The sequence below is a fragment of the Sinocyclocheilus rhinocerous genome, unplaced genomic scaffold, assembly GCF_001515625.1.
Source record: "Sinocyclocheilus rhinocerous isolate Xijiao unplaced genomic scaffold, SAMN03320098_v1.1 scaffold196, whole genome shotgun sequence".
In the NCBI taxonomy this organism is placed as follows: Eukaryota; Metazoa; Chordata; class Actinopteri; order Cypriniformes; family Cyprinidae; genus Sinocyclocheilus; species Sinocyclocheilus rhinocerous.
Window position 1 is genome coordinate 795,347 of NW_015633546.1, and position 23,531 is coordinate 818,877.

General features: G+C 38.1%; 3 protein-coding genes across 3 annotated transcripts in view; all 3 read left to right on the forward strand.

Moving 5' to 3' along the window:
• LOC107744431 (ATP-binding cassette sub-family A member 2-like) overlaps positions 1-20,211 on the forward strand; it is a 62,590-nt gene extending 42,379 nt beyond the window's left edge. The window contains exons 8-43 of the mRNA XM_016558079.1: positions 37-258; positions 858-1,210; positions 1,291-1,450; positions 1,709-1,837; positions 1,939-2,106; positions 2,310-2,406; positions 3,674-3,847; positions 4,388-4,490; positions 6,626-6,740; positions 6,816-7,006; positions 7,132-7,282; positions 7,368-7,572; positions 7,689-7,847; positions 8,000-8,180; positions 8,345-8,557; positions 8,644-8,840; positions 8,950-9,129; positions 9,833-10,008; positions 10,136-10,256; positions 10,333-10,614; positions 11,523-11,735; positions 12,438-12,540; positions 12,650-12,975; positions 13,943-14,156; positions 14,827-14,932; positions 15,024-15,135; positions 15,287-15,347; positions 15,431-15,605; positions 15,713-15,828; positions 15,951-16,098; positions 17,719-17,842; positions 17,931-18,063; positions 18,153-18,273; positions 18,380-18,558; positions 19,658-19,799; positions 20,047-20,211. Of these exons, the coding sequence (XP_016413565.1) occupies positions 37-258; positions 858-1,210; positions 1,291-1,450; positions 1,709-1,837; positions 1,939-2,106; positions 2,310-2,406; positions 3,674-3,847; positions 4,388-4,490; positions 6,626-6,740; positions 6,816-7,006; positions 7,132-7,282; positions 7,368-7,572; positions 7,689-7,847; positions 8,000-8,180; positions 8,345-8,557; positions 8,644-8,840; positions 8,950-9,129; positions 9,833-10,008; positions 10,136-10,256; positions 10,333-10,614; positions 11,523-11,735; positions 12,438-12,540; positions 12,650-12,975; positions 13,943-14,156; positions 14,827-14,932; positions 15,024-15,135; positions 15,287-15,347; positions 15,431-15,605; positions 15,713-15,828; positions 15,951-16,098; positions 17,719-17,842; positions 17,931-18,063; positions 18,153-18,273; positions 18,380-18,558; positions 19,658-19,799; positions 20,047-20,211 (6,015 nt within the window). The remainder of the gene's footprint in view (positions 1-36; positions 259-857; positions 1,211-1,290; positions 1,451-1,708; positions 1,838-1,938; positions 2,107-2,309; positions 2,407-3,673; positions 3,848-4,387; positions 4,491-6,625; positions 6,741-6,815; positions 7,007-7,131; positions 7,283-7,367; positions 7,573-7,688; positions 7,848-7,999; positions 8,181-8,344; positions 8,558-8,643; positions 8,841-8,949; positions 9,130-9,832; positions 10,009-10,135; positions 10,257-10,332; positions 10,615-11,522; positions 11,736-12,437; positions 12,541-12,649; positions 12,976-13,942; positions 14,157-14,826; positions 14,933-15,023; positions 15,136-15,286; positions 15,348-15,430; positions 15,606-15,712; positions 15,829-15,950; positions 16,099-17,718; positions 17,843-17,930; positions 18,064-18,152; positions 18,274-18,379; positions 18,559-19,657; positions 19,800-20,046) is intronic.
• Positions 20,212-20,267: 56 nt separating this feature from the next.
• Positions 20,268-20,882, forward strand: LOC107744473 (ATP-binding cassette sub-family A member 2-like; the record flags this gene model as incomplete). Its single annotated transcript, XM_016558143.1, has 2 exons — positions 20,268-20,405; positions 20,574-20,882. Coding segments are annotated over 2 exons (447 nt in total), but the record flags the coding sequence as incomplete, so codon positions are not given.
• Positions 20,883-21,637: 755 nt separating this feature from the next.
• Positions 21,638-23,531, forward strand: part of LOC107744432 (diphthine methyltransferase-like) — a 6,904-nt gene continuing 5,010 nt past the window's right edge. Inside the window, exons 1-2 of the mRNA XM_016558080.1 lie at positions 21,638-22,060; positions 22,151-22,287. Coding sequence (XP_016413566.1) covers positions 21,920-22,060; positions 22,151-22,287 — 278 coding nt within the window. The 5' untranslated portion in view covers positions 21,638-21,919. The remainder of the gene's footprint in view (positions 22,061-22,150; positions 22,288-23,531) is intronic.

Consider the following 23,531-nt stretch of genomic DNA (forward strand, 5'->3'; position numbering starts at 1 on the left):
TCACAAAACTTCTTACACTTTTTCCTGTTTTTTTAGGGGATTCTGTTGACTGGTGCAGTGCTGGAAACCCTCACTTGTGGGGAAGGAGGCAACAGTGAGATAAGCAAAATCCTATTGGTCCCTGAGAAACAACAGGCAGTTTTAAAGGCCTATCAAATGACTGTTTGTGGTGGAAGGGCAGAACAGAGGGCGGAGCTGTTCGGGGAGTTGAGTGAAGAATTGAGAGATCAGATTGATACACAGAGAGTGTTTGATCAGGTACATGCAAGAACAGCACATCTTCTTAAACAGACACAATTTGGTATTTACACTTAAATACATAAATAAATTAACCATATTAATACATTTGTGTGAAAATTAATTATCCGTTTTCCAAAAATTACAACAGTCCCAGTTGTAATGTACCACATCAAACAATTTTGCCATTTATTTGTTTATCTATTTTCTGTTTTAAGGATATATAAATGCTAACTGTGAAACTAGTTTTAGAAAGACACAGGAATCTGTCATTTTACGCCATTCATTATTGCTAAAAATGACATTTCCATCACCGTAATTGACTAAAAAGGGCAGAGAGTGCTATTAAACACAATATAGAATTTAAGATGTGCTGTAAATTACACTGTGGTAGGACTTTTCATTGCTTTCAGAGAAAAAAGACTTGTCCCATATAGTTGGACATTATTAGTGGACAAATTAAACTATTGAGAGTATAAAAAGAGTGTTTAAGAAAGTGTACAAGTCAAAAAAGTGGCCATTAGTTGAAGAAACACTGATACTGTACGTATTATTTAGGATTAAGCATTACTCCTCTTTCCTTTCTCCGTATGTCACTCGCTCCTGTCCTCTTTCCCCAGTTGCGTCTGGAGCAGTCCAACATATCCGGTCTTTTGGATCAATCCCATCTCGGCGCTCTGCTGAAGAACCTGGCGGATGTAGAACGGCTCTTGAGGGATGTGGATTTGCTGTCAGGTCTGGCCAGACTGCTCCCTAAAGGGGCCTGTGCAGGCCACCAGCCTCCTCCTATAGCCAACACCACCTCCTGGAGCTCCAACACAACAACATGGGGTCCCAACACAACAGACAGCCCTGTGGAGGAAGGAGAGGGAGCCGCAGGAAATGAGGCAGAAACTGAAAACCCTAGATCACAGTTTTCTGCCTTTGTTCAGCTGTGGGCAGGTCTTCAGCCCATTCTGTGTGGAAATAACAGGTGTGTATATGAGTGTCACGGTGTGTTACCTTTCTGAATGTGAAATGACTTTTTTTCAATAATCTTTGTTGTTTTATCAGGATTATTGAGCCAGAAGCTCTGAAGCAGGGCAATATGAGTTCCCTGGGCTTTACCAGCAAAGAACAAAGAAACTTGGGATTACTTGTCCATCTCATGACTACAAATCCCAAAATCCTCTACTCTCCCATTGGCTCAGAGGTGGACAAGGTCATACAAAAGGCAAGTCCAGACTCCTGAGGTGTTTCAAGGCTGAAAAAGAGCATTTATAATGTAGAAATTGGGTTTGCAGTAAAAAAAAATAAAAAAAATAAAAAGCAAATTAATTACTACTGAATCTAAATGCCTTTAAAAAAATAAAAATAAAAATAAATTCCTGCTGGTAATTCTTTCATTTAATTTCGGTTGTACCCAATTAATAGAGAATCATTTGAATAGCTGGAAAATTTTGATCAGATTGTTTTTTTTCCCTCTCTTTAGGCCAATGAGACATTTGCTTTTGTGGGGAACGTGACTCATTATGCCCGTGTGTGGCTCAACATCTCAGCTGAATTAAGGGCCTTCCTAGAGGAGGGTAAATTGCACAATCACCTGATGTGGCTCCAGCAGGTAACATTCTGTGTTTCAGTTGCTAATTTAAGAATTTTTGGTTTGAATAGCACTTTGTGTTGTGCATGTGCTTGATGTCTTTTGTTGTCTGTATGTCGTAGTTCATTGCAGACCTGAAGAAGCACCATGCCCTGTTGAACGTCTCAGACAGTGAGCTGATGAACAGTCTGCTGGAGGAGAACTTCACCCTGCCAAACACAACCACTCTACTGGAGCAGCTACACACCATTGATAATGCTGCCTGTGGTTGGACAAACTTCATGTCAAAGGTCTGGAGAAGAATTTGATTTAACTTGTCCGATCTTATATATCTATTGCAAAAAAACCTTGTGTTGTCTGTTTTGAGGTTGAATTATAATTAACATGAATACAACTATTTCCTTTTTTATTTAATTGCATTGTTTGTTTTGCTATAAAAAACTTTTTTTTAACACATTTTTTCTAAAAACTAAATCTGTTCTGAATGCCTCAGGTCAGTGTGGATATCTTCAGAGGCTTCCCTGATGAAGAGAGCATTGTCAATTACACACTGAACCAGGCCTACCAGGACAATGTCTCAGTCTTTGCAAGTGAGTGATCATTGGATCTCATAAAAGTTTTCACTCCCAAATCAAAAAGAAATAAGAAATTATATTTGCTTATAAAAACCTATTTTTACGACCATTATGATTTTTTGCAGTGTGAAAGTTGTTTTTCTCTAAATTCTCACAGATAATACAAAAAAGTTCTCATATTCTAATTATCACGTGAAAAAGAAAAATGATTAAAACTGTCAGTTATTTATGTTGTGGTAATATTTGTGATACTGTATTTCAAAATGAAAAAGTATAAAAATTGCAGTCTAAAAACTACGATCCCAGGTACACTTCAAAACATTAATGAAAAGCTATTATTCAACTAACTATTTCATGATGTTAAACATTTAAAAAGAACGAGTACCAATAAGGGGCTGCAAACACACTGGTTTCAGCCATAAACGGCTTCCTCAGGGTTCACTATTTGTACTCTTTTTAAAGGTTTCCTACCATGAAGTAGCCAGTTGAATTAATTTTATTGAAGTTTGCATTGGTTCATTGTTTTTTTGTATTGTAATTTTTCCTTACCAAAAAGCACCTTCAAACATATCTTACAGAAGTTCTTTGTTTCACGACTTTGGGGAAGTCGTGGCCTAATGGTTAGAGAATCGGACTCGTAACCCAAAGGTTGCAGGTTCGAGTCTCGTACCGGCAGGGATTGTAGGTGTGGGGAGTAAATGTACAGCGCTCTCTTCCACCTTCAATACCACGACTGAGGTGCCCTTGAGCAAGGCACCGAACCCCCAACTGCTCCCCGGGCGCCGCAGCAACAATGGCTGCCCACTGCTCCGGGTGTGTGTTCACGGTGTGTGCGTGTTCACTGCTGTGTGTGTGCGCACTTTGGATGGGTTAAACGCAGAGCACTAATTCCAAGTATGGGTCACCATACTTGGCCACATGTCACATGTCACGTCACTTGTTTTTTTAATAACTTTAAAATGTAGTATTATGCATTATGATAATGAGAATCATCTTTAAAAAAAATATTTGTGCATTTATTGTGATGAGAATTTGGGGAGATAAAATTGTCCTGAAGATAATATCACCATGCAATGTAGGCTTTTTTTTTATTTTTTTTTATGTAAATGACATTTTTTTCATATGATTTTGTAGTGTAATATGACTCAGCTATTTCCTAACAAGGTTTGAGACACTGACCCATCCATTCCCCATTAAATCTACATTTTCATGATTCATTTAGCCCTTAGTCATTGTTAAATGTAGCCAGTAGCCATATGTTTAATCTGTGCATCCTCTCTAGGTGTGATTTTCCAGACCAATAAAGATGGATCTCTGCCACCCCATGTTATGTATAAGATTCGACAGAACTCCAGCTTCACAGAGAAAACAAATGAAATCCGTCGAGCTTATTGGCGCCCTGGGCCGAACACAGGCGGCAAATTTTACTTCCTTTATGGCTTTGTGTGGATCCAAGGTATGATAAGAAGACTTAGCAAGACTTTGTCCTTTCACCTAGAATAAAATTTTGGATAGGATATCCAAAAGCAGATATTGTTTTGCATTTACTGTAAATTACTTTAGCTGGAGCACTTTAAAGTTTTGATCTTATTGGCAGTGAAAGATCTATCTTTCATCTAAAGAGTGGTAATCTAAACTTATGAGCGTTAGTTCTGCCATTTGTGCAAAATTCTTTACAAAACTGTTGACAAAGCAATAAATCGCTTGCTCTGAAACAACATCCACAGAGTACTGAATTGGCATGGGAAAAGTGGAATGAATTTGATGTTTTATTCAGAATGAAAGTTCTTCTGGTAAAGTGTGTACCTGGTTATGTAAAGCTTGGCGCACCAGTCAGTAAAGTGCTGCTTTGGCATTTCTGGAAGCACTTATTTAAGAGCTCAGAAAAGTCAAGAGGATCAAAGCTTTCCCACAGTGTAAAGCTGCAGTGTGTAACTTCAGCTTCAGCATGTCTACTTGATGCTGTGTTGACATTTTCCATGTTTCTTCCTCTTAGATATGATTGAGCGGGCAATCATCAACACGTTTGTGGGCCATGATGTTGTTGAGCCTGGAAACTACGTGCAGATGTTTCCCTATCCATGCTACACTAGAGACGAGTGAGCTTGGTCTTTACTTTTGTTGTATATTTTTGTATATACATAGTCTAAAATGCTGTGTTTAAGACATGGTGAATCGCAGATGTTCAGTTGCATTGCGTTAATGTGCGTTATACACATTATAGAGTTGGGATCTGAATGATCTCGGAGCCAGAAAGAACACAGATGCTAATATTAAGAAAAAAGAAAAAAAACATCCCTCACTCCAGGCAAAATCACGCAAGCTCCCCGCTCCGCTTCCACTCAGCATTAAATTTGCAGATGACACCGCAATAGTCAGTCTCCTTCAGGGGAAAGAGGACAATCAGAGACTCATCTTAGGGCAGTTTACTTTGTGCTGTGATGTTTCTGATCTACTTAAAACTTTAAGACCAAACAGATGTGGGTATATTTTTGGGGAAACAAACTTAATGTGTGTTACTACTGTTAAAGGAGAGCCAATTTAGAAAGTCATAAAGTGTAAACATCTTGGGTGTTATGACCTTTTGTATCATTTGCACATTTGGAGACGATACTGTGGAGAAAAAAAGCAGTTGAAGGGAATGCTAACCACTGCAAGCAAACTTTTAGGTATCCTCAAGAATGGTATTCCAGGTATCTCAGTAAGAAATTTCTCCTAGATCAGAAGCACCCACTTTACCAAGAATTGGATGCTGCCTCCAGGTTGTAGGTTTAGGTTGCCGTTATTTATTAAAAACAATACTTTTTACTTAAACTGGGTTTTTGTAATGTGTTTGAAAAGTCTTTTATGCTCACCAAAGCTGCAATAATCTGATAAACATTACAGTAATATTATGAAATGTTATTACAATTTGAAATGAAATGGATATTTTGATATAATTTTAAAAGTAGCTTATTCTTGTGGTGCCAAAGCTGAATTTTCAGCAGCACTCTAGTCTTCAATGTCACTATCATTTAGAAATTATTCTAACATTCTGATTTGGTGCGAAAGAACCATTTTTTGAACAAAGTTTTTCTGTTTAATATTTTTGTGGAAACTGATTCATTTTTTTTACCACAATTTCTCTGAAGAATATAAAGTTAAAGAGAGCAGCATTTATTTGAAGTAAATAGGCTTCATAATAGTGCTGGGCGATATACCGGTTAAAATGGTAAACTGGTTTTATTTACGCAAATAGTATGAATTTTAAGAAATAACAGTGCCTAAAGACCATAGCTACATAGTGTTATTAATTTAGAGGAGATCCCTGTTAACTGCATACACTTCTGACTAATGGCTGAAAAACTTTTAAAATTATTAATAGCACACAACTAATTCTTAAACTGGGCAAATAAGCCCAATGTAAGCGACCATTAACAGAAGCCAGAGATGCTGACAAACGCAAAGAAGAAAAAAATACTGTAGCAGGCAGCTCAAGCTCACTGTTTGTGATGTGCAAAATATAGGAAGAAAATTCTAAATACTGAACTGGGGGTGAGGGGTTTCTATGAATGTATCTCTGAGGGGAACTGAGTGTCTTCAGTAAAGTTTAGATGGATTTTCTTTTCATCTTACCTCCATAGAATGTATATTAATGTAGTATTTAAAAGCGCAGCTACAGCGGTAACCAAGGAAACACTGTGTAGCTGCTGTTCCATAAGCGACACCTGCTGTCAGTGAGTGAATTTGCATTCTCATTCAGCTCGTCTGCTGTTTTTGTTTCGTTCAGATGTGTTTTATGTAGCAAAATATCACAAAGGTAGGGTCAGACCATTCTGTTTTTGCTATAAATGTTGAAATTATGCAATCCAATTTATGTCAAAAACTGCTCATGCTATATGTATGATGTTTGTTTGGAATGTGAAAATGCAGTGGTTCTGCAAGTGTTTCATGCATTCTGATTAATATAAAGACACAGTCAGGGAAAAAACGTGATCCGTGACCGTCAAACCGCTAGAATCCAAAAAAAAAAAAAAACTGCCCAGCGCTGTTTTGTAACATTATAAATGTCTTTACTGTTACATATGATCAATATAATACATCCATGATGAATAAAATGTCGTTTTCATTTTCTCTGTTAATAATAGCAATGTACTGGTGGAGTACTGTACAAGTGCTTGCATTTTATGGGTCAATACTAGTAATGTATCAGCTTGTGGAGGTGAGAAGTTGTAACAGGTTTTTCCATTTGCAGTTTTCTGTTTGTTATCGAGCACATGATGCCTCTGTGTATGGTCATATCCTGGGTCTACTCTGTGGCCATGATGATCCAGCACATTGTAGCAGAGAAGGAGCAAAGACTGAAAGAGGTGAGAGAATAGATTGAACTTTCTTTTAAGAGTTCAAGAGTGGTGCCATGGTTGACGCAAGTCGTTTTTCCACAGGTGATGAAGATGATGGGCTTGAATAATGCAGTGCACTGGGTGGCCTGGTTCATCACAGGCTTCGTGCAGCTTTCGATCTCAGTGACGGCCCTTACTGCCATACTGAAATACGGCAAAGTCCTCCTCCACAGCGATCCCTTTATCATCTGGCTCTTCCTCACAGTCTACGCTGTCGCCACCATCATGTTCTGGTACTGGAGCCATATTCTAATGTTTACTTGCAGTTTCGTTCTATTTACATTGCTTTTCAATGAAGAACAGTAGTCAAAAGTTGTTAATGTTATGTGAAAGTTCTCTCCATTTCCTTTTCGGCAAGTTTCCTTGTGTCGGTGTTGTACTCCAAAGCCAAACTGGCTTCAGCATGTGGAGGAATCATCTACTTTCTGAGTTATGTGCCGTACATGTATGTGGCCATAAGAGAAGAGGTGGCTCACGACAAAATCACTGCCTTTGAGAAGTGCATAGCGGTATGAAGGCTTCCCATGAATCCATTTCATGTTCCGTTTTGATAGTCTATTGATCTTCAGTAAACAAGTGATTCTCTCTCTGCAGTCTTTAATGTCTACCACAGCGTTTGGTCTGGGATCTAAATACTTTGCCCTGTATGAAGTTGCTGGGGTTGGAATCCAGTGGCGTACTATCAACCAGTCACCTGTAGAGGGCGATGACTTTAACCTTCTGCTGTCTATGGTTATGCTCACCATTGATGCCATTGTATATGGTGTGTTGACCTGGTATATAGAAGCTGTGCATCCAGGTAAGCTGCAGTGATGTCATTATTGTGCAGTGCAAACACTGCCCACGTTGTTGTTATTCAGTAGCAAATTTAAAGTATTTGTTTTGGTTTATGTAATGGTTTTTTTTCTCTTCCAGGGATGTACGGACTGCCCCGGCCATGGTATTTTCCCCTGCAGAAATCCTATTGGTTAGGAAGTGGCCGCATAGAGACGTGGGATTGGCCGTGGGGTGGCAGCACCAGGCTGAGCGTGATGGAGGAGGACCAGGCTTGTGCTATGGAACACAGACGCTCAGGTACACTTCATTTCACATCCATCCATCCATCCATCCATCATATTATCAGCTTTCACTTCTTTGTTAAAGTTAGAATGTTTTGTGTAAGAATAATGTAATTTGTAGAGATATTTTTAGGCATATTACTAAATTTATGATTGTTTGTTGCTCAGAGGAAACTCGTGGAATTGAAGAAGAACCCAGTCACTTGCCGCTGGTGGTGTGCATAGACAAACTAACTAAAGTCTACAAGACGGGCAGCAAACTGGCCCTAAACAAGCTGAGCCTAAACCTGCATGAGAACCAAGTTGTCTCCTTCTTGGGACACAATGGGGCTGGCAAGACCACCACTATGTGAGTGTTAGGATATTGTGTTTCGTAGTGTATCAGGGTGGTTCTAGACCCATGCTGTGCTTATTAATGCTCACAATAGCACTCTACGACCTAAAGTTTGGATGATATATGAAACTGATGTGTCTTGCAGAAAATTAATTTAGTATCCAATGAATCTCTTGTAGGTCCATACTCACGGGATTGTTTCCACCCACTTCTGGCTCTGCCACCATATACGGCCATGACATCCGCACAGAGATGGAGCGCATCAGGCAGAATTTGGGCATGTGTCCCCAGCACAATGTTCTGTTCGACAAGCTCAGTGTGGAGGAACATCTGTGGTTCTACTCGCGTCTGAAGGGCATGGCCGAGGAAGATATCCGGAAGGAGATGGACAAGTGGGTTAACGCACTCGCATTTTGCTAACACTTACTCAATCGCCCCCATTCCTGAGTTCATTAAGGCTGTGTGTCGGAATTCACAGGATGATAGAGGATCTCGAATTGTCCAACAAACGTCACAGCCTGGTTCAGACTCTTTCTGGGGGGATGAAGAGGAAGTTGTCGGTGGCAATTGCATTTGTAGGTGGGTCCCGGGCGGTGATTTTGGATGAACCCACGGCAGGAGTGGACCCGTATGCCCGTCGAGCAATCTGGGACCTCATCCTTAAATATAAACAAGGTGATACTATGATTACTAATCATGAATACAGTACTGTTTAAAAGTCTGGTGTCGGTCATCAGTTTCCAAATATATGACCAGTCCAAAACTATAATCTCTGTGTGAGCAGGTCGCACCATCCTGCTCTCCACTCACCACATGGATGAGGCTGATTTGCTTGGAGACCGTATTGCCATCATCTCACATGGTAAACTCAAGTGCTGCGGTTCCCCCCTGTTCCTCAAGAGCACATATGGAGACGGCTACAAACTTACACTTGTCAAGAAACAGAGTGACTCACACACTGCAGGTATATGTGCAGATATGTGTCTTCTCATTTGTGGACTTTTGGACATTTTCGAAAATTGTAATTATTAATGTCTGAGGTGGCATTGTGAGTTTGAATCCAGCTCACATCATTTCCCTATTTGATTCTCCATTTTTCTCTCAGTACTTTCCTGTCAGTAAATGTACCAAAATGTCCTGATGTATTCAAAAATGACAAATCAGGGTTATTAAACTGACACGATCAAAAATATTAATTGAAATAATGCTGAAATAAAATATTAATATTCGAGAAAAACTATGAAATGATTAGAAATGTTGTCTTGGAAACCAAATGAAATAAGTAACTGAAAAATAAATAAAAAATAAAACTGAACTAAAACTAAAACTGAAATAAACCTAAAAAGTTATATATTAAAAAAGCAAATGCAAATTACATGCATACAATTAAAATGGAAACTGAAAATATAAAACTAAAAGCTAATTTGAAAATATTAATAAAAACTAATTATTATAAATGCATAAAATCTATTGGTATATATCTGTTTTACAATGTAAAACACTGTTTGTTTTTCTGTTTTATCTCCATATTTTTTATATGGTTCTTCTGTTCCTCATTTCATTGTTTGTTCCTTTAAAATATCAAAAGAGCAGACGAAAAATCTCCTAGTTTTCCTTCTGCTCTTTCATCTGCCATGACCTAACATCATGTTTCTGTTTGTTCTCAGATCAGTCAATCCAGTCTCCCGCCTCTTCCATATCTCCATGTTCAGAGAGCAGAGTGACACAGTTCATCCGTCAGTACGTTGCCTCCTGTCTGCTGGTGTCCGACTCCAACACTGAGCTCTCTTATGTCCTACCGTCTGAGGCTGTCAAGAAAGGCTGCTTCGAGAGGCTGTTTCAGGTGGTCCTACACACAAAATTTTTAGACCGTTGGAAAGACATATTTTGATTAAAATAAATAAAATCTTTATTAAACTGAATATGAAGCATTCACTGATGGGCACATATGTTGGGTGTATTTTCTTCAGGCTCTGGAGCAGAGTTTGGACAGCTTGGCCTTGACCAGCTTTGGTGTGATGGACACCACACTGGAGGAGGTATTTCTGAAGGTATCAGAAGAAGATCTTTCACTGGAGAACAGCGATGCAGGTTAGATGGTCAGACAGATCTATTAAAGCAATGCATCTAAAGCCATGAGATTTTATTTATGGTTATTTATCTTCAGATATGAATGACTCTCCCGGCGGAGCATCAGCTGGGAAGCCCTCTAATCTGTTAGGAGGGTCACAGTGCGAGGGGGCACCAGCTGCTGCTGTGATCCGGCCAGATGTGGAGCTCAGTAACCTGATGATGTGCTCCAGGCTGAGCCCAAGCCAAGCATCCCTACAGTCCGGCTCTTCTCTTGGCTCAGTGAGAGGGGATGAAGGGGGACTTTATTCTGACTTCTACGGAGACTACTGCCCATTATTTGACAATGGCCCGGATCCTGACTCAGCCAGTCTCAGAGGTGAGGAAATTGGATTAAATAATAATAATAATAACAACAACAATAATAATAATAATAAAATATATTTAGTTTTTAACAGTTTATTATTATTATTATTATTTAATCCAGTAAATTTAATCATTATTATTTTGTTATTAACACATTTATTCAATTTGACATTGTAACTGCTACATTGTGTGATTTCTAAAAACTGAATATCCAAAAGTGATTATAACTAATGATTAGAAACACATTTATTAACATAATCACACACATTATGTCGATTTAATTTCCTTGTTTAAAAAAACTGAATGCATTAACTAAAGAAAAAAAAGTATTAAACACATTTTATTAAATATTTGAATCTATCTATCTATCTATCTATCTATCATTATTATTATTATTATTATTATTATTCAAAGTGGATAATTGTAGGTTAATAACACATTTATTCAGTTTGACATTGTAACTGTTTTGTTGTGGTCTGTGTCATTTCTGATTAGAACCAAAAATTCATACACATTATCATGTTGTTTCTTTAAAAAACTGAATGCATTAATTACATAAATTTTTTATCACCGATCATTTGTATTAAATGTTTTTAAACGACTAATTATTGTTAATTATTGATTAATTTAATAATAATTTTTTATTATCAGTTTAATTGCACTGATATTTTAGACGCTTTTCTTCATTAATAGCTCAGTTGGTAGTTGTGTTTGTAGACCGTGTTTGGAACTCACTAGGAACCAGTTCTTTTTGTGGTTATATCTTGAAGGCTTTTGGAAAGAACATTATGTCTAGTGCTGTTTGCCGCCTTTGGACACAAAGCGGAAGTCTGTCTGAGGCAAATACATCTCTGAATGGCCTGTAGGTAACAGATAAAGATTACCTACCGCTCAGTGTACTATATACCCTCTGTGCTCCAGATGAAGAGTCCTCTCCGGAGCCGACCATACACGAGGGCCAGGGCAGCTTTAAGCTTGAGGGCTGGTGGCTGAAACTCCGGCAGTTTCACGGGCTGATAGTGAAAAGGTTTCACTGCGCGAAGAGGAACACCAAGGGCATTTTCTCACAGATCCTGCTGCCTGCTTTCTTCGTCTGTGTGGCTATGACTGTAGCTCTATCTGTGCCTCAGATTGGTAAGGACACGGGGCACCTTGTGTTGTGATTGTTTGTATGTTCTGTTTCTCTAGAGAATGTAGGTTGACCAAAATCTTGTATCACAGTATAAATAATTTTATATCAAGATATATAATGGTACATATCATTGTAAGCACATATATCATGTTATATAAACAACTGTTTACAATTTTGGGGTCAAAAAAATTGTATCAAAAATGGACAAGAAAGACATTTATAATGTTACTACAGATCTATAAATTTTAAATGAATTCTGTTCTTTTGTATCATGATTTCCTCAAAAATAGTCAACACTGATAATAAGAAATGTTTCTTGAACTCTAAATCAGAATGTTAGAAATTCAGCCTAGATGACCATAAAAACATCTTTCAAAAACATAAAAAAATATTACCGACCTCAACCCTTTAAACAGTAGTGTATACTATATAATTTTTAAATTATTTAATTATAATTTATATCAATTAAAATGTAAAGAATCCAGTGAATTGAATACTTTACAAATGAAAGCTTTGCTAGTAGCTAAAGTACAAGCTACTAACAAAGAACCAGTAGATCTCAATTTAGGGGCAGTATCTTTTTAAAAATATAATTATGGAGATTATACAATTTAATCAGAGCAGTTTATCTGGCACAAAAATGATGCAGATCTTAATTAGACCTAAGTGGAGACTGTTCTGTTGGTCTCTCTTTGGCTCTGTAGGTGACCTTCCTCCGTTGATTCTGTCTCCATCTCAGTATCACAACTACACACAGCCTCGTGGAAACTTCATCCCTTATGCCAATGAAGACAGGCTTCAGTACAGGTCAGCCACAAGAAATATTGTTTTAAATATCTACAGGCTTCTTTTGCATTATAATGAAGACACAGACATCGTCTCTCTCTCAATCCCTATAAACCTATCTTTGCTCCAGGAGTAAACTCTCTACAGATGCCAGTCCACAGAGGATTGTTAACACCCTGCGTCTACCCTCTGGAGTTGGTGCGACGTGTGTACTGAAAACTCCCTTCAACAGCACTCTGGACCAACTGGCCCAAACCCTGAATCCATATGCCAACAACTCCAAAACCCTGGCAGCCCGCTACTTTGACTCTATGTGCCTGGATTCCTTCACACAGGGTGTGCCTTTATCAAATTTTGTGCCCCCACCACCCTCTCCTGCCCCCTCAGATGACCCAGATGCGCATTTTGAAGATGGCCTTTGGAACTACACTGCCGCTCCTCCCACGACTGTCCGAGGTCAGAGTTTACAGACTGGTGTATGGTTAAATATGCATGTTTTTTTTTTTCATCAACGCTGAGCACATTGTAAAATTGACCAAATGTTCTGTAGATACTGCTGCACTTTCACTTTAATTTTACAATTTAAAATAAGTTTTTTTTATTTTAATAAATTTTAAAATGTAAATTATTCCTGTGATGGCAAAGCTAAATTTTTAGCAGCCATTACTCCAGTCTTAAGTGTCACATGATCCTTCAGAAAGCATTAATAAGCTCAATAAGCTGATTTAGTGTTCAAGAACATTTGTACTGTTTTTTGTTTGTTTGTTTGATTTTTTTTTTTTGTGGGGACTGTGATTTTTTTTCCCCAGGATTCTTTGATGAATATAAAGTTATTATTTGAAGTCTTTTGTAACATTATAAAAAAATGTGATCAATTTAATGAATCCTAGTGGAACAAAAAGTATTAATTTCCTTAAAAAAACATCTTACAGTAGTGTAAGAACTATAAAAACCTAATGCTATAATTAATATATAAAAATGATTGAATATTTGGTTTAATTTTGCATTTTTTTTTAATGAAATATATAGTAATTTTTCTGGACTAAAATTAGATGTCATTTTAGAAATTGTGAGTTGAATTGAATGAATATGACATCATGATGAAACTATAATTTAGTATGAATTTTCATCAGAAGACAAAAACTATGACCACAACAAAAAGCTAAATAATAAAAATAACTCACCGGCAGCCAAAAGATGTAAGAGAATGAAAAATAGTAATTGATACTGAAAGTTATGCACCTTTGGATATGATTTTAGGAAAAACTGAAAATAACTCCTGTGCCACACACCTGCTGAAAAATTTATTTCCTTGCATAATGTAGATTATTCTAAAACATCCTGTCTTTTTCCATGGAGCTGTGTAATATGGATTCTTCCACTCGTTTGATAAGGCTCCTCTCACCCTGCTGTGCTCCCACAGAGATGGCAACATCTCCCCCCACACTGCCCTTGACCATCCGGGAGCCGGTACGTTGTATCTGCTCCATGCAGGGCACAGGCTTCTCCTGCCCCAGTGGAGTTGGGGGTCGACCGCCCCTTATGAAGGTAGTAACCGGAGACATCTTGGTGGACATCACAGGTCGCAACGTGTCCGAATATCTCCTGTACACCTCTGATCGTCTCAGATTACACAGGTAATCTTCTGAAAGGGTGTCAAAGGGATAATATCATATTTTACTTAATTTATTAATTGACTGAATTAATTTCCTAGTAGTAACATAGCATTTTAGAATTAAGATGGCTTTTTTTGCTGCTGTTCACTTATAGACTTTATATAAAAAAAGTATTGCATTTGAAATGCTTACTCTGAATTTGTGGGTTTGCTGCCAGGTCCAATAAAGTTTTTTAATGAGCATCTTTGCAATGCCAGCAAAGTGATGGAGCAGGCCAAGTTGCTGAATACTGAATATTTTGTAATATGGAACAATATCGTTGATCTTTATGACATCACCACAAACCAATGATTTCTGAACAAACTGTTTGTGCAGTGCAGTTTTGATTAATGGGCTTTTTGGACTGACTGGACATTTTGGGTTTTGAGCATGCATATAAAATATGACTCCCTTAAAATCGCTTTGTAACTGAAGTAGCGACAGGTCTTTTCTTTCGTTATGTTTGAATGAATTAAACATTTACAATAAGATCAATAAAATGCTTTTATAAAATGAAATGGGTAAAATAGGTGAATTACTATTTCATACCAACTTTAAATTCTCATTCATTTTTAAATTAAGACTTTTTTTTAACCCTCTCTTTCTTTTGACAAGAACTCAAAGACTGCATGTTTTTTGTGTTATCCTGTAGATATGGAGGCTTTACTGTAGGAAACATTCAAAAATCTGTCCCAGCATCCTTTGGGAGAAAAACATCACCTATGGTGCGCAAAATAGCAGTGAGGCGATCCTCACAGGCAAGTCAGAGTATCCTTACCCTTCATAGCTTATATATATTTCTGAGGTAGTATTTCATCGTAATTTGAATGTTTTTGTCTTACTCTACAGGTGCTTTACAATAACAAAGGGTATCATAGTATGCCCACCTACCTAAATGTCCTGAACAATGCCATCCTCAGAGCCAATCTTCCCAGTAGTAAAGGAAACCCTGCTGCATACGGTGAGTCTGAATAGAAGTCATCAATTGTTTTTTCTATTTAATTGTGCATGTTTTACTGAATTCATTTTAAGTCATCTTTATTCTGTTGTTTTTTTGTCATAAAGAGATTGTTTAGTTGTACTGAAAACCCTATATGTGCAAACGTTCACAGGCATCACAGTGACCAGTCATCCAATGAACAGAACCAGTGCCAGTCTTTCTCTGGATTATCTGTAAGTCTTCCTCTCCTCTCTTCTTCCTGTTGCAGCCCTCAAACACTCATTGCTTATTTCTGATTTCATATCCGCTCTTCTAGGCTCCAGGGCACTGATGTGGTTATTGCCATCTTCATCATTGTAGCCATGTCCTTTGTGCCAGCAAGCTTCGTGGTCTTCCTGGTAGCAGAAAAATCCACCAAGGCCAAACACCTACAGTTTGTCAGCGGATGTGACCCTGTCACTTACTGGCTAGCGAACTACATATGGGACATGGTAAAGAAGGAGAGACTGTGTGGGATTTGGTGTCTATTCACAAACAAGAACAGTCCTGAGGGCTAAATTGGTTTACACACAGATTTCTTTTGTTCTTTCTTCGTTAGCTGAACTACCTGGTTCCGGCAACGTGCTGTGTCCTAATTCTGTTTGTGTTTGACCTTCCTGCGTACACGTCACCGACAAATTTCCCAGCAGTGCTCTCTCTCTTCCTCCTTTACGGGTAAGCTCTTTCTGTATGAAGACTCAATCAGACGTGGAGAGGCAATAAATACAGTTTTTTATCAGTTTTATTCAGGTCTTAAAATGCCACATAAAATGTGACAGTTCGCTCTCTCTTTCTAGCTGGTCTATAACCCCCATTATGTATCCAGCCTCTTTCTGGTTTGAGGTGCCCAGCACAGCTTATGTTTTCCTCATAGTCATCAATCTCTTCATTGGCATCACAGCCACGGTGGCCACTTTCCTCCTACAACTGTTCGAGCGTGACAAGGTAGGTCAGACAGAGAAATTTTTATCACTGATGGCATGGCATGTATATAAATTGTGTGTATAAGCTGTATGACAACATTCTTTTGAGCTCATGCACTATAGAAGAAATTCTTTTTTTATGTCTTTATGTATCTCACTCCCACCCCCTTAAAGGGTTAGTTCACCCAAAAATGAAAATTCTGTTATTAAATACCCTCTTGTCGTTCCAAACCCGTAAGGCCTCGTTCATCTTCGGAACACAAATTAAGATATTTTTGATGAAATCCGAGAGCTTTCTGACCCTGCATAGAGAGCAACTACCACATTCAAGGCCCAGAAAGGTAGTAAAGACGTCATTAAAATAGTCCATTTGACACCAGTGGTCCAACTGTAATTTTATGAAGCTACGAGAATACTTTTTGTGCGCAAAGAAAACAAGAATAATAATAACTTTATTTAACAATTTCTTCTCTTCTGTGTCAGTCTTCGACTGGACTATTTTAACAATGTCCTTACTACCTTTTTGGGCCTTGAACGTGGTAGTTGTGTTGCTGTCTATGCAGAGTCAGAAAGCTCTTGGATTTCATCAGAAATAACAAACTCTTCCTCCTTTATGGGTAAGCTCTTTCTGTATGAAGACTCAATCAGACAGTGTGACAGTAAATACAGGTTTTTTTTTTAATCGGTTTTATTCACATTAAATGTGACAATTCGCTCTCTCTTTCTAGCTGGTCTATAACCCCCATTATGTATCCAGCATCTTTCTGGTTTGAGGTGCCCAGCACAGCTTATGTTTTCCTCATAGTCATCAATCTCTTCATTGGCATCACAGCCACGGTGGCCACTTTCCTCCTACAACTGTTCGAGCGTGACAAGGTAGGTCAGACAGAGAAATTTTTATCACTGATGGCATGGCATGTATATAAATTGTGTGTATAAGCTGTATGACAACATTCTTTTGAGCTCATGCACTATAGAAGAAATTCTTTTTTTATGTCTTTATGTATCTCACTCCCACCCCCTTAAAGGGTTAGTTCACCCAAAAATGAAAATTCTGTTATTAAATACCCTCTTGTCGTTCCAAACCCGTAAGGCCTCGTTCATCTTCGGAACACAAATTAAGATATTTTTGATGAAATCCGAGAGCTTTCTGACCCTGCATAGAGAGCAACTACCACATTCAAGGCCCAGAAAGGTAGTAAAGACGTCATTAAAATAGTCCATTTGACACCAGTGGTCCAACTGTAATTTTATGAAGCTACGAGAATACTTTTTGTGCGCAAAGAAAACAAGAATAATAATAACTTTATTTAACAATTTCTTCTCTTCTGTGTCAGTCTTCGACTGGACTATTTTAACAATGTCCTTACTACCTTTTTGGGCCTTGAACGTGGTAGTTGTGTTGCTGTCTATGCAGAGTCAGAAAGCTCTTGGATTTCATCAGAAATAACAAAGGTCTTACAGGTTTGGAACATGTGAGGGTGAGTAATCAATGACAGAATTTTAATTTTTGGGTGAACTATCCCTTTAAATGGACATTTTTGCCTGTCCCACCTTTTTAACCATATCCAATTATTAAAATCATATAACAATGTAACATTTTATCACTAATATACATTTGTTTGATTTTTTTACCTCACAGGATCTAAAGTTGGTAAACAGCTATCTGAAGTCCTGTTTTCTCATCTTTCCCAACTATAACCTGGGTCATGGATTGATGGAGATGGCCTATAATGAGTATATCAATGAGTATTACGCCAAGATAGGTGTGTTTATGCATTCTTCATCTCAGGGCATCGTTGAGGACTGTTCTTTGCTCTTTTCAGATGATAAAATGCCTTCTCTTCCCTGCAGGCCAGTTTGATAAGGTGAAGTCTCCATTTGAATGGGACATTGTGACACGGGGACTGGTGGCAATGACCATTGAGGGTTTTGTTGGCTTTCTCATTACAATTCTGTGCCAGTACAACTTCCTCCGGAAAGCCCAGTGAGTGTGATTTTGTATACAGCATGTGTGTGCCTTTGACAGTTTAAAATGAAAATGTTCTAAAGGTCACCGTTTTCATCTCATTGAAGGAGAGTGCCTGTCAACAGTCAGCCAGTTGAGGACGATGATGTTGATGTGGCCTGTGAGAGACGCAGAGTGCTGAGGGGAGATGCTGACAATGACATGCTGAAGATCGACAACCTAACCAAGGTCAGACACTCCATGACATTTTAAAACTTTCCCTTAACCCAGTGCATCTGACCTGAACCCATTGTTCAGTCCTCAAAATATCCTCAGAGCCCGTGTTTCCTCACAGGTGTACAAGTCTCGCAAGATGGGCCGGATCCTGGCGGTGGACCGTTTGTGTCTGGGGGTCCGTCCTGGGGAGTGCTTTGGGCTGCTGGGAGTGAACGGGGCTGGAAAGACCACAACCTTCAAAATGTTGACTGGAGATGAGAGCACAACAGGGGGAGAGGCCTTTATTCAGGGACACAGGTGCTACACTCAGACCAGCTTTGATTTCTAAATCCTCCCTCTCTTCTTCATCATTCATATGATAGATAGAATATATATCAAATTTTTTTTTTTTTCTTTTTGTTATATTTTAAACATAAACCAATAATTTGTTTATATTTATGTTTAAATGTTAAAACAAGACAAAAAAAAATTTCCATGGAATAAGAAAAATAAACGAAATTGTATTACTTTTAATAAATTATTAATTTCTTTAATAAATTATTAGTAATTAATTTCATACTAAGTATAGTTCAAATCTATTAACATATTTCCTGACATATCGCTTGAGACTTACTGATATAAAAATCATAAATTACTTTATTTGGAGTACTTCTTGTGCACAATGAACATTTCTTGATATGAAAAATGTGTTTTAATGTCCCTGTTGATGAGGATTTTATGATCTTTGAATAATATCGGTCTTTAAAATGCAAGATATTTAAAGTGCACCTAAAGTATACTTGCAATAGTTCCACTTTAGCACAATCAGATATACTTCAGTATATCTTTAGTTGGACTTCAAGGTATTTGCAAGGTATTTTTGGCAGAATGTAGAGTATATCTTGAAATAAGTTTATTGTTTTTACCCTATTTGTGATTCTTCAAGCATAAACCCCCAACAAATGTTGGTAAATGTATGTGTTTAAAATAAAGAAATAAATAAGCATTATCTTAGGCTATTTTATGTTTTATTTTGGAAATTTTGATATTAACATGTTGCTATGCTAACAAACACTACTGATTAATTTTCAGTATTAAAAATACATGTTTTTTTTTAACAGAATATAGAATATGTCTTGAATTAAGCTGATTGTTTTTACCCTATTGGTAATTTATTAAGCATAAAACTCCAGTAAAATGTGCTATGTGTAAAACTAAAAAAAAAAAAAAAGGATTCTTCTCCCAAGAATTAAGAAAAATAAACAATTCAAACAAGTCTTATTGTCCAAATATTATTACCACTTATCCCTAATGCAGTTCTGTGTTGTTGATTTAAAGCTTCGTTTTCTTCTTTATTTTGCATATGTACGACTAATGTGAATGGCTTGGTTAGAATGAGTCTCTCATTATCCTGCAGTATCTTGCGGGAGCTTTTACGCGTGCAGCAGAGCATCGGTTACTGCCCTCAGTTTGACGCTCTATTTGATGACCTGACTGCTCGAGAACATCTGGAGCTGTACACACGCCTCCGCGGCATCCCCTGGAAAGATGAGGAACGGGTGAGCACACAGACACACACACACACTCCCTGTGTAGTCACACTGCATTCTGTGAAAGGTTGTCATGCACTTATCAGTGATAGTCAAGTGTGTATAAGAGCTCCTAAAAGCTCTCTTGAAATCACTTTAAAAGGTGCAAGAGCACTTAGCAATCTATAATTGTCAGCTGCAGTTTGAAATTCATTGTTCTTGCTGTTAAGAATAAAAGATCTCGCTCTCTAATTCACTCTCTCTTTGTGTCCTGAAGCTGGTTCAGTGGGCTCTGGAGAAGTTGGAGTTGTCCAAGTATGCTGACAAACCTGCTGGCACCTACAGTGGAGGGAACAAACGCAAACTCTCCACAGCTATTGCTCTGATTGGATATCCCTCACTCATCTTTCTGGTTAGATCTCCCTATCATTCTTTTCTCTGATCCTGTTCCAAACTCACTGCTGCAAAAAAAAAAAATGTTTTAATCAGTATTTTGTCTTGAGGCACCACACAAAGATTCAGTACCAGCTGAAGTCAGAGAACATCTCTCTGGCTCAGGTCTTCAGCAAAATGGAGCAGGTGGTCGAAGTGCTGAGCATCGAAGATTATTCTGTCAGCCAGACAACTTTGGACAACGTAAGTATACCTCAGTGACTAATAATGAAAGAAAAATGGCAATATTGAAAGTGAACAAACAGTAGTTATTGATGCAAAAGATTAACTAAATGTGTGAAATATGAATCCAAAAGCGACATACTGTAACAAGGAAAAGTAGTATTTTCTTCTTTTCTATTCTTTTTTTAGGTCTTTGTCAACTTTGCAAAAAAGCAAAGCGATAACTTAGAACAGCAAGAAAGTTCCCCATCTAGTGCTGGTCAGTCGCCACTGCAGCGGCTGCTCAGCATCCTCCGTCCATGTCCCGCTAACACAGAGCTCAACGCCCTCGTAAGTGAAGAGCCAGAAGAACTTGAGAGTGATGATGATGAAGGACTGATCAGCTTTGAGGAAGAAAGGGTAAGACTTGTGACACAGGCACATAAAAACTATATTTCACTTGATGAGATAATTCAATTCAATCTGCTTGGCACAGTCTGCAAAAGACTTTGGTTATGATTTATAAAGACATTTGTTATTAGAAAGCTTTATTCTATTAAAAAATGATAGAGCAAATCAAATTTCTTATGGATTCAGAATCAGGCTGTGGCTGTTGAAATGTCACAAAAAGTTAAATTAAATGGATTATAATGTTTAATTTATCTCACAGCCCACAAATTACTCACCCTCAAGTCATCCTAGGTGTATATGACTTTCTTCTTTCAGACGAATCCAGTCGGAGTTTCAAGCTGTTTAATGCCACTCAGCGGGTGTTGCATGCATCAGTCCAAAAGAAGTTAAATAAAAAGCGCCCATCCATAAAAAAAAATGTCTCACACGGCTCCGGGGGGTGAACAAAGGCCTTATGTCCCCACTGGATGCAACAAATGCTTCGTTTGTAATGGGTTTTAATGTTTTTGAATCATCGCTTCGGCCGGGACACGGCATCAACAGTATTGTGAGGGGCGTAACATTTCCGTCTCATGCTTGAGGTATTCGGCCAATCACAACGCATTGGATATCTGGCCAATCAGAGCACACCTCGCTTTTCAGACCGATTAGTTTTGTAAAAATCGACGCGTTTCAAAAAGGCGGGGCATAGAGGAGAAACAATAATGTACAGTATGTGGAAAATAATGTGTTTTTTGAACTTTAAACCGCATAAACACATTTCATTACACCAAATACACAAAATAATGTTCTTTTTAGCAGCATCATATGACCCCTTTAAACGCTCAGCCAGTCAGTCCTCACTCAGCAACCCGGAAGTTGTTGTGCCATTCGCGTCCTGTTTACCTCGTAAAAACGATAAAAGGCGAAGTTACACGAAAATGTTTATGACCTTGAAACTAATATTTGACACCAAGTTATAATACATACTATTCATTTAAAATAAAAATTATATAAAATTACTATTTTAAATAAAACAGCTGGTCTAGAGTGCTGCATGCATGTAGGGGTCACAGACTGACAGTAAGTTACGCGTGCAGTCATTTCTTGGTCAGTTACTGCGATTATCTATTCTAAATTGCTTCATATTATGCCGAGCCGCTTAAATGGGTTGGCAGTCTCGAACCCGAACCCTGCAGGTGTTTGACACGGAGTTGAGCGCTGATACCGTGGAGTGGTGCCCATTACCACAGTGCTCTCATGTTCTGGCATGTGGGACTTACCAACTTCAAAAAGGCGATGAGAAGGTAGTGCAAAATATCTTTCGGCTTTAGTTTATGGTATTGTGTGGTATTAACTGGTCTGTCCTAGATTGAAACGGTGTTTTCTGTTAACAGCAAACCGCAGAAAACTGTACTGCACCGAGCAGAATCGGTCGACTTTATCTGTTTGACTGTAATCCGCAGCCATCGTTCATCCCTCTACTGACTGAGACTCAGCGGATAGACACTCCTGCTATACTCGACCTCAAATGGTAAGTGAATCTCATTGTTCCATCTGCTCACTACAATTCACTCTTCACTTACACACTCCATATGTATATTGTACTGTATTTTGTACAGTTTGTGTATATATTATGTATGTTATTTATTGTATGTGATGGCATCCATCCATTTTTCACCACTTGTCCTGTGTAAATGAGGTAGGGTAACACTCTTGACAGATGGCCAGTAATGGGGTTGATGCTGAGTCAAATGCTTTATGTAACTGGCCAATGCACATGAATTGTGAGTGTTTTATTTGTTCTAATTTCTCAGGTGTCACGTGCCGATATCAGAGCGCCCAGTGTTGGGTATGGCCACTGCAAGTTTAATATTAAAATTATTAATAATAATATGTTTTAAATATATTATTTATATTATATTCATTCAATTATATTAATTAGTTATCATATTAATAGTTCACCCAGAAATGAAAATTGTCATCATTTACTCACCCTCAAGTTGCTCCAAACCTGTATGAATTTCTTTCTTTTGCTGAAAACAAAAGAATATATTTTAAATATTTTGTATCCGAACAGTTTTTGGTCCCCATTGACTTTCATACTATGGAAGTCAATGGAGACCAACAGCTGTTTGGTTACCCACATTCTTCAAAATATCTTCTTTTATGTTCAACAGAAGAAAGAAATTCATACAAGTTTGGAAAATTGAGGGTGAGTAAATGATGACAGAATATTTGGGTGAATTTTGAGTGAACTATCCCTTTTATAATAATGATATCTATCTATCTATGATTTTAAAGCCATCCTTCGTATTCCTTTGAGGTAAACACTGCATTGGACACTGTATTTTATTGTTGTATTTGTACTTCATTGAGTGTTTTCTGCGTGACTGGACTGTGTCTCCAGTAGCAGGGCACATGTGGTCTGGAGTACGAGTTGAGCACAGGGTTGGGTCCTGACAGACTGGCCTTGTCTTTAGACTGGTCCAGAGGGAGAGGTGAGAGGTAAGGTGCGCTCGTCATTGATGGACTGATGATTTGGCATTGCATTGTCTCTGTATATAATGGTTACTCTTATGTTTTTGTAGCAGTGATGTGCGTGTGGTGTCCAGTGACTCGAGCGGCTCTCTCACAGCGCTGTCTCTAGGGGAAGCCAGTTTAACTGCTGTGTGTCAGTGGAAAGCTCATGACTTTGAAGCCTGGATCTCAGCATTTAGTTACTGGGATACACAGATTGTTTATTCAGGTATGAGAGCAAGAGCAAGCAAAAGGAGC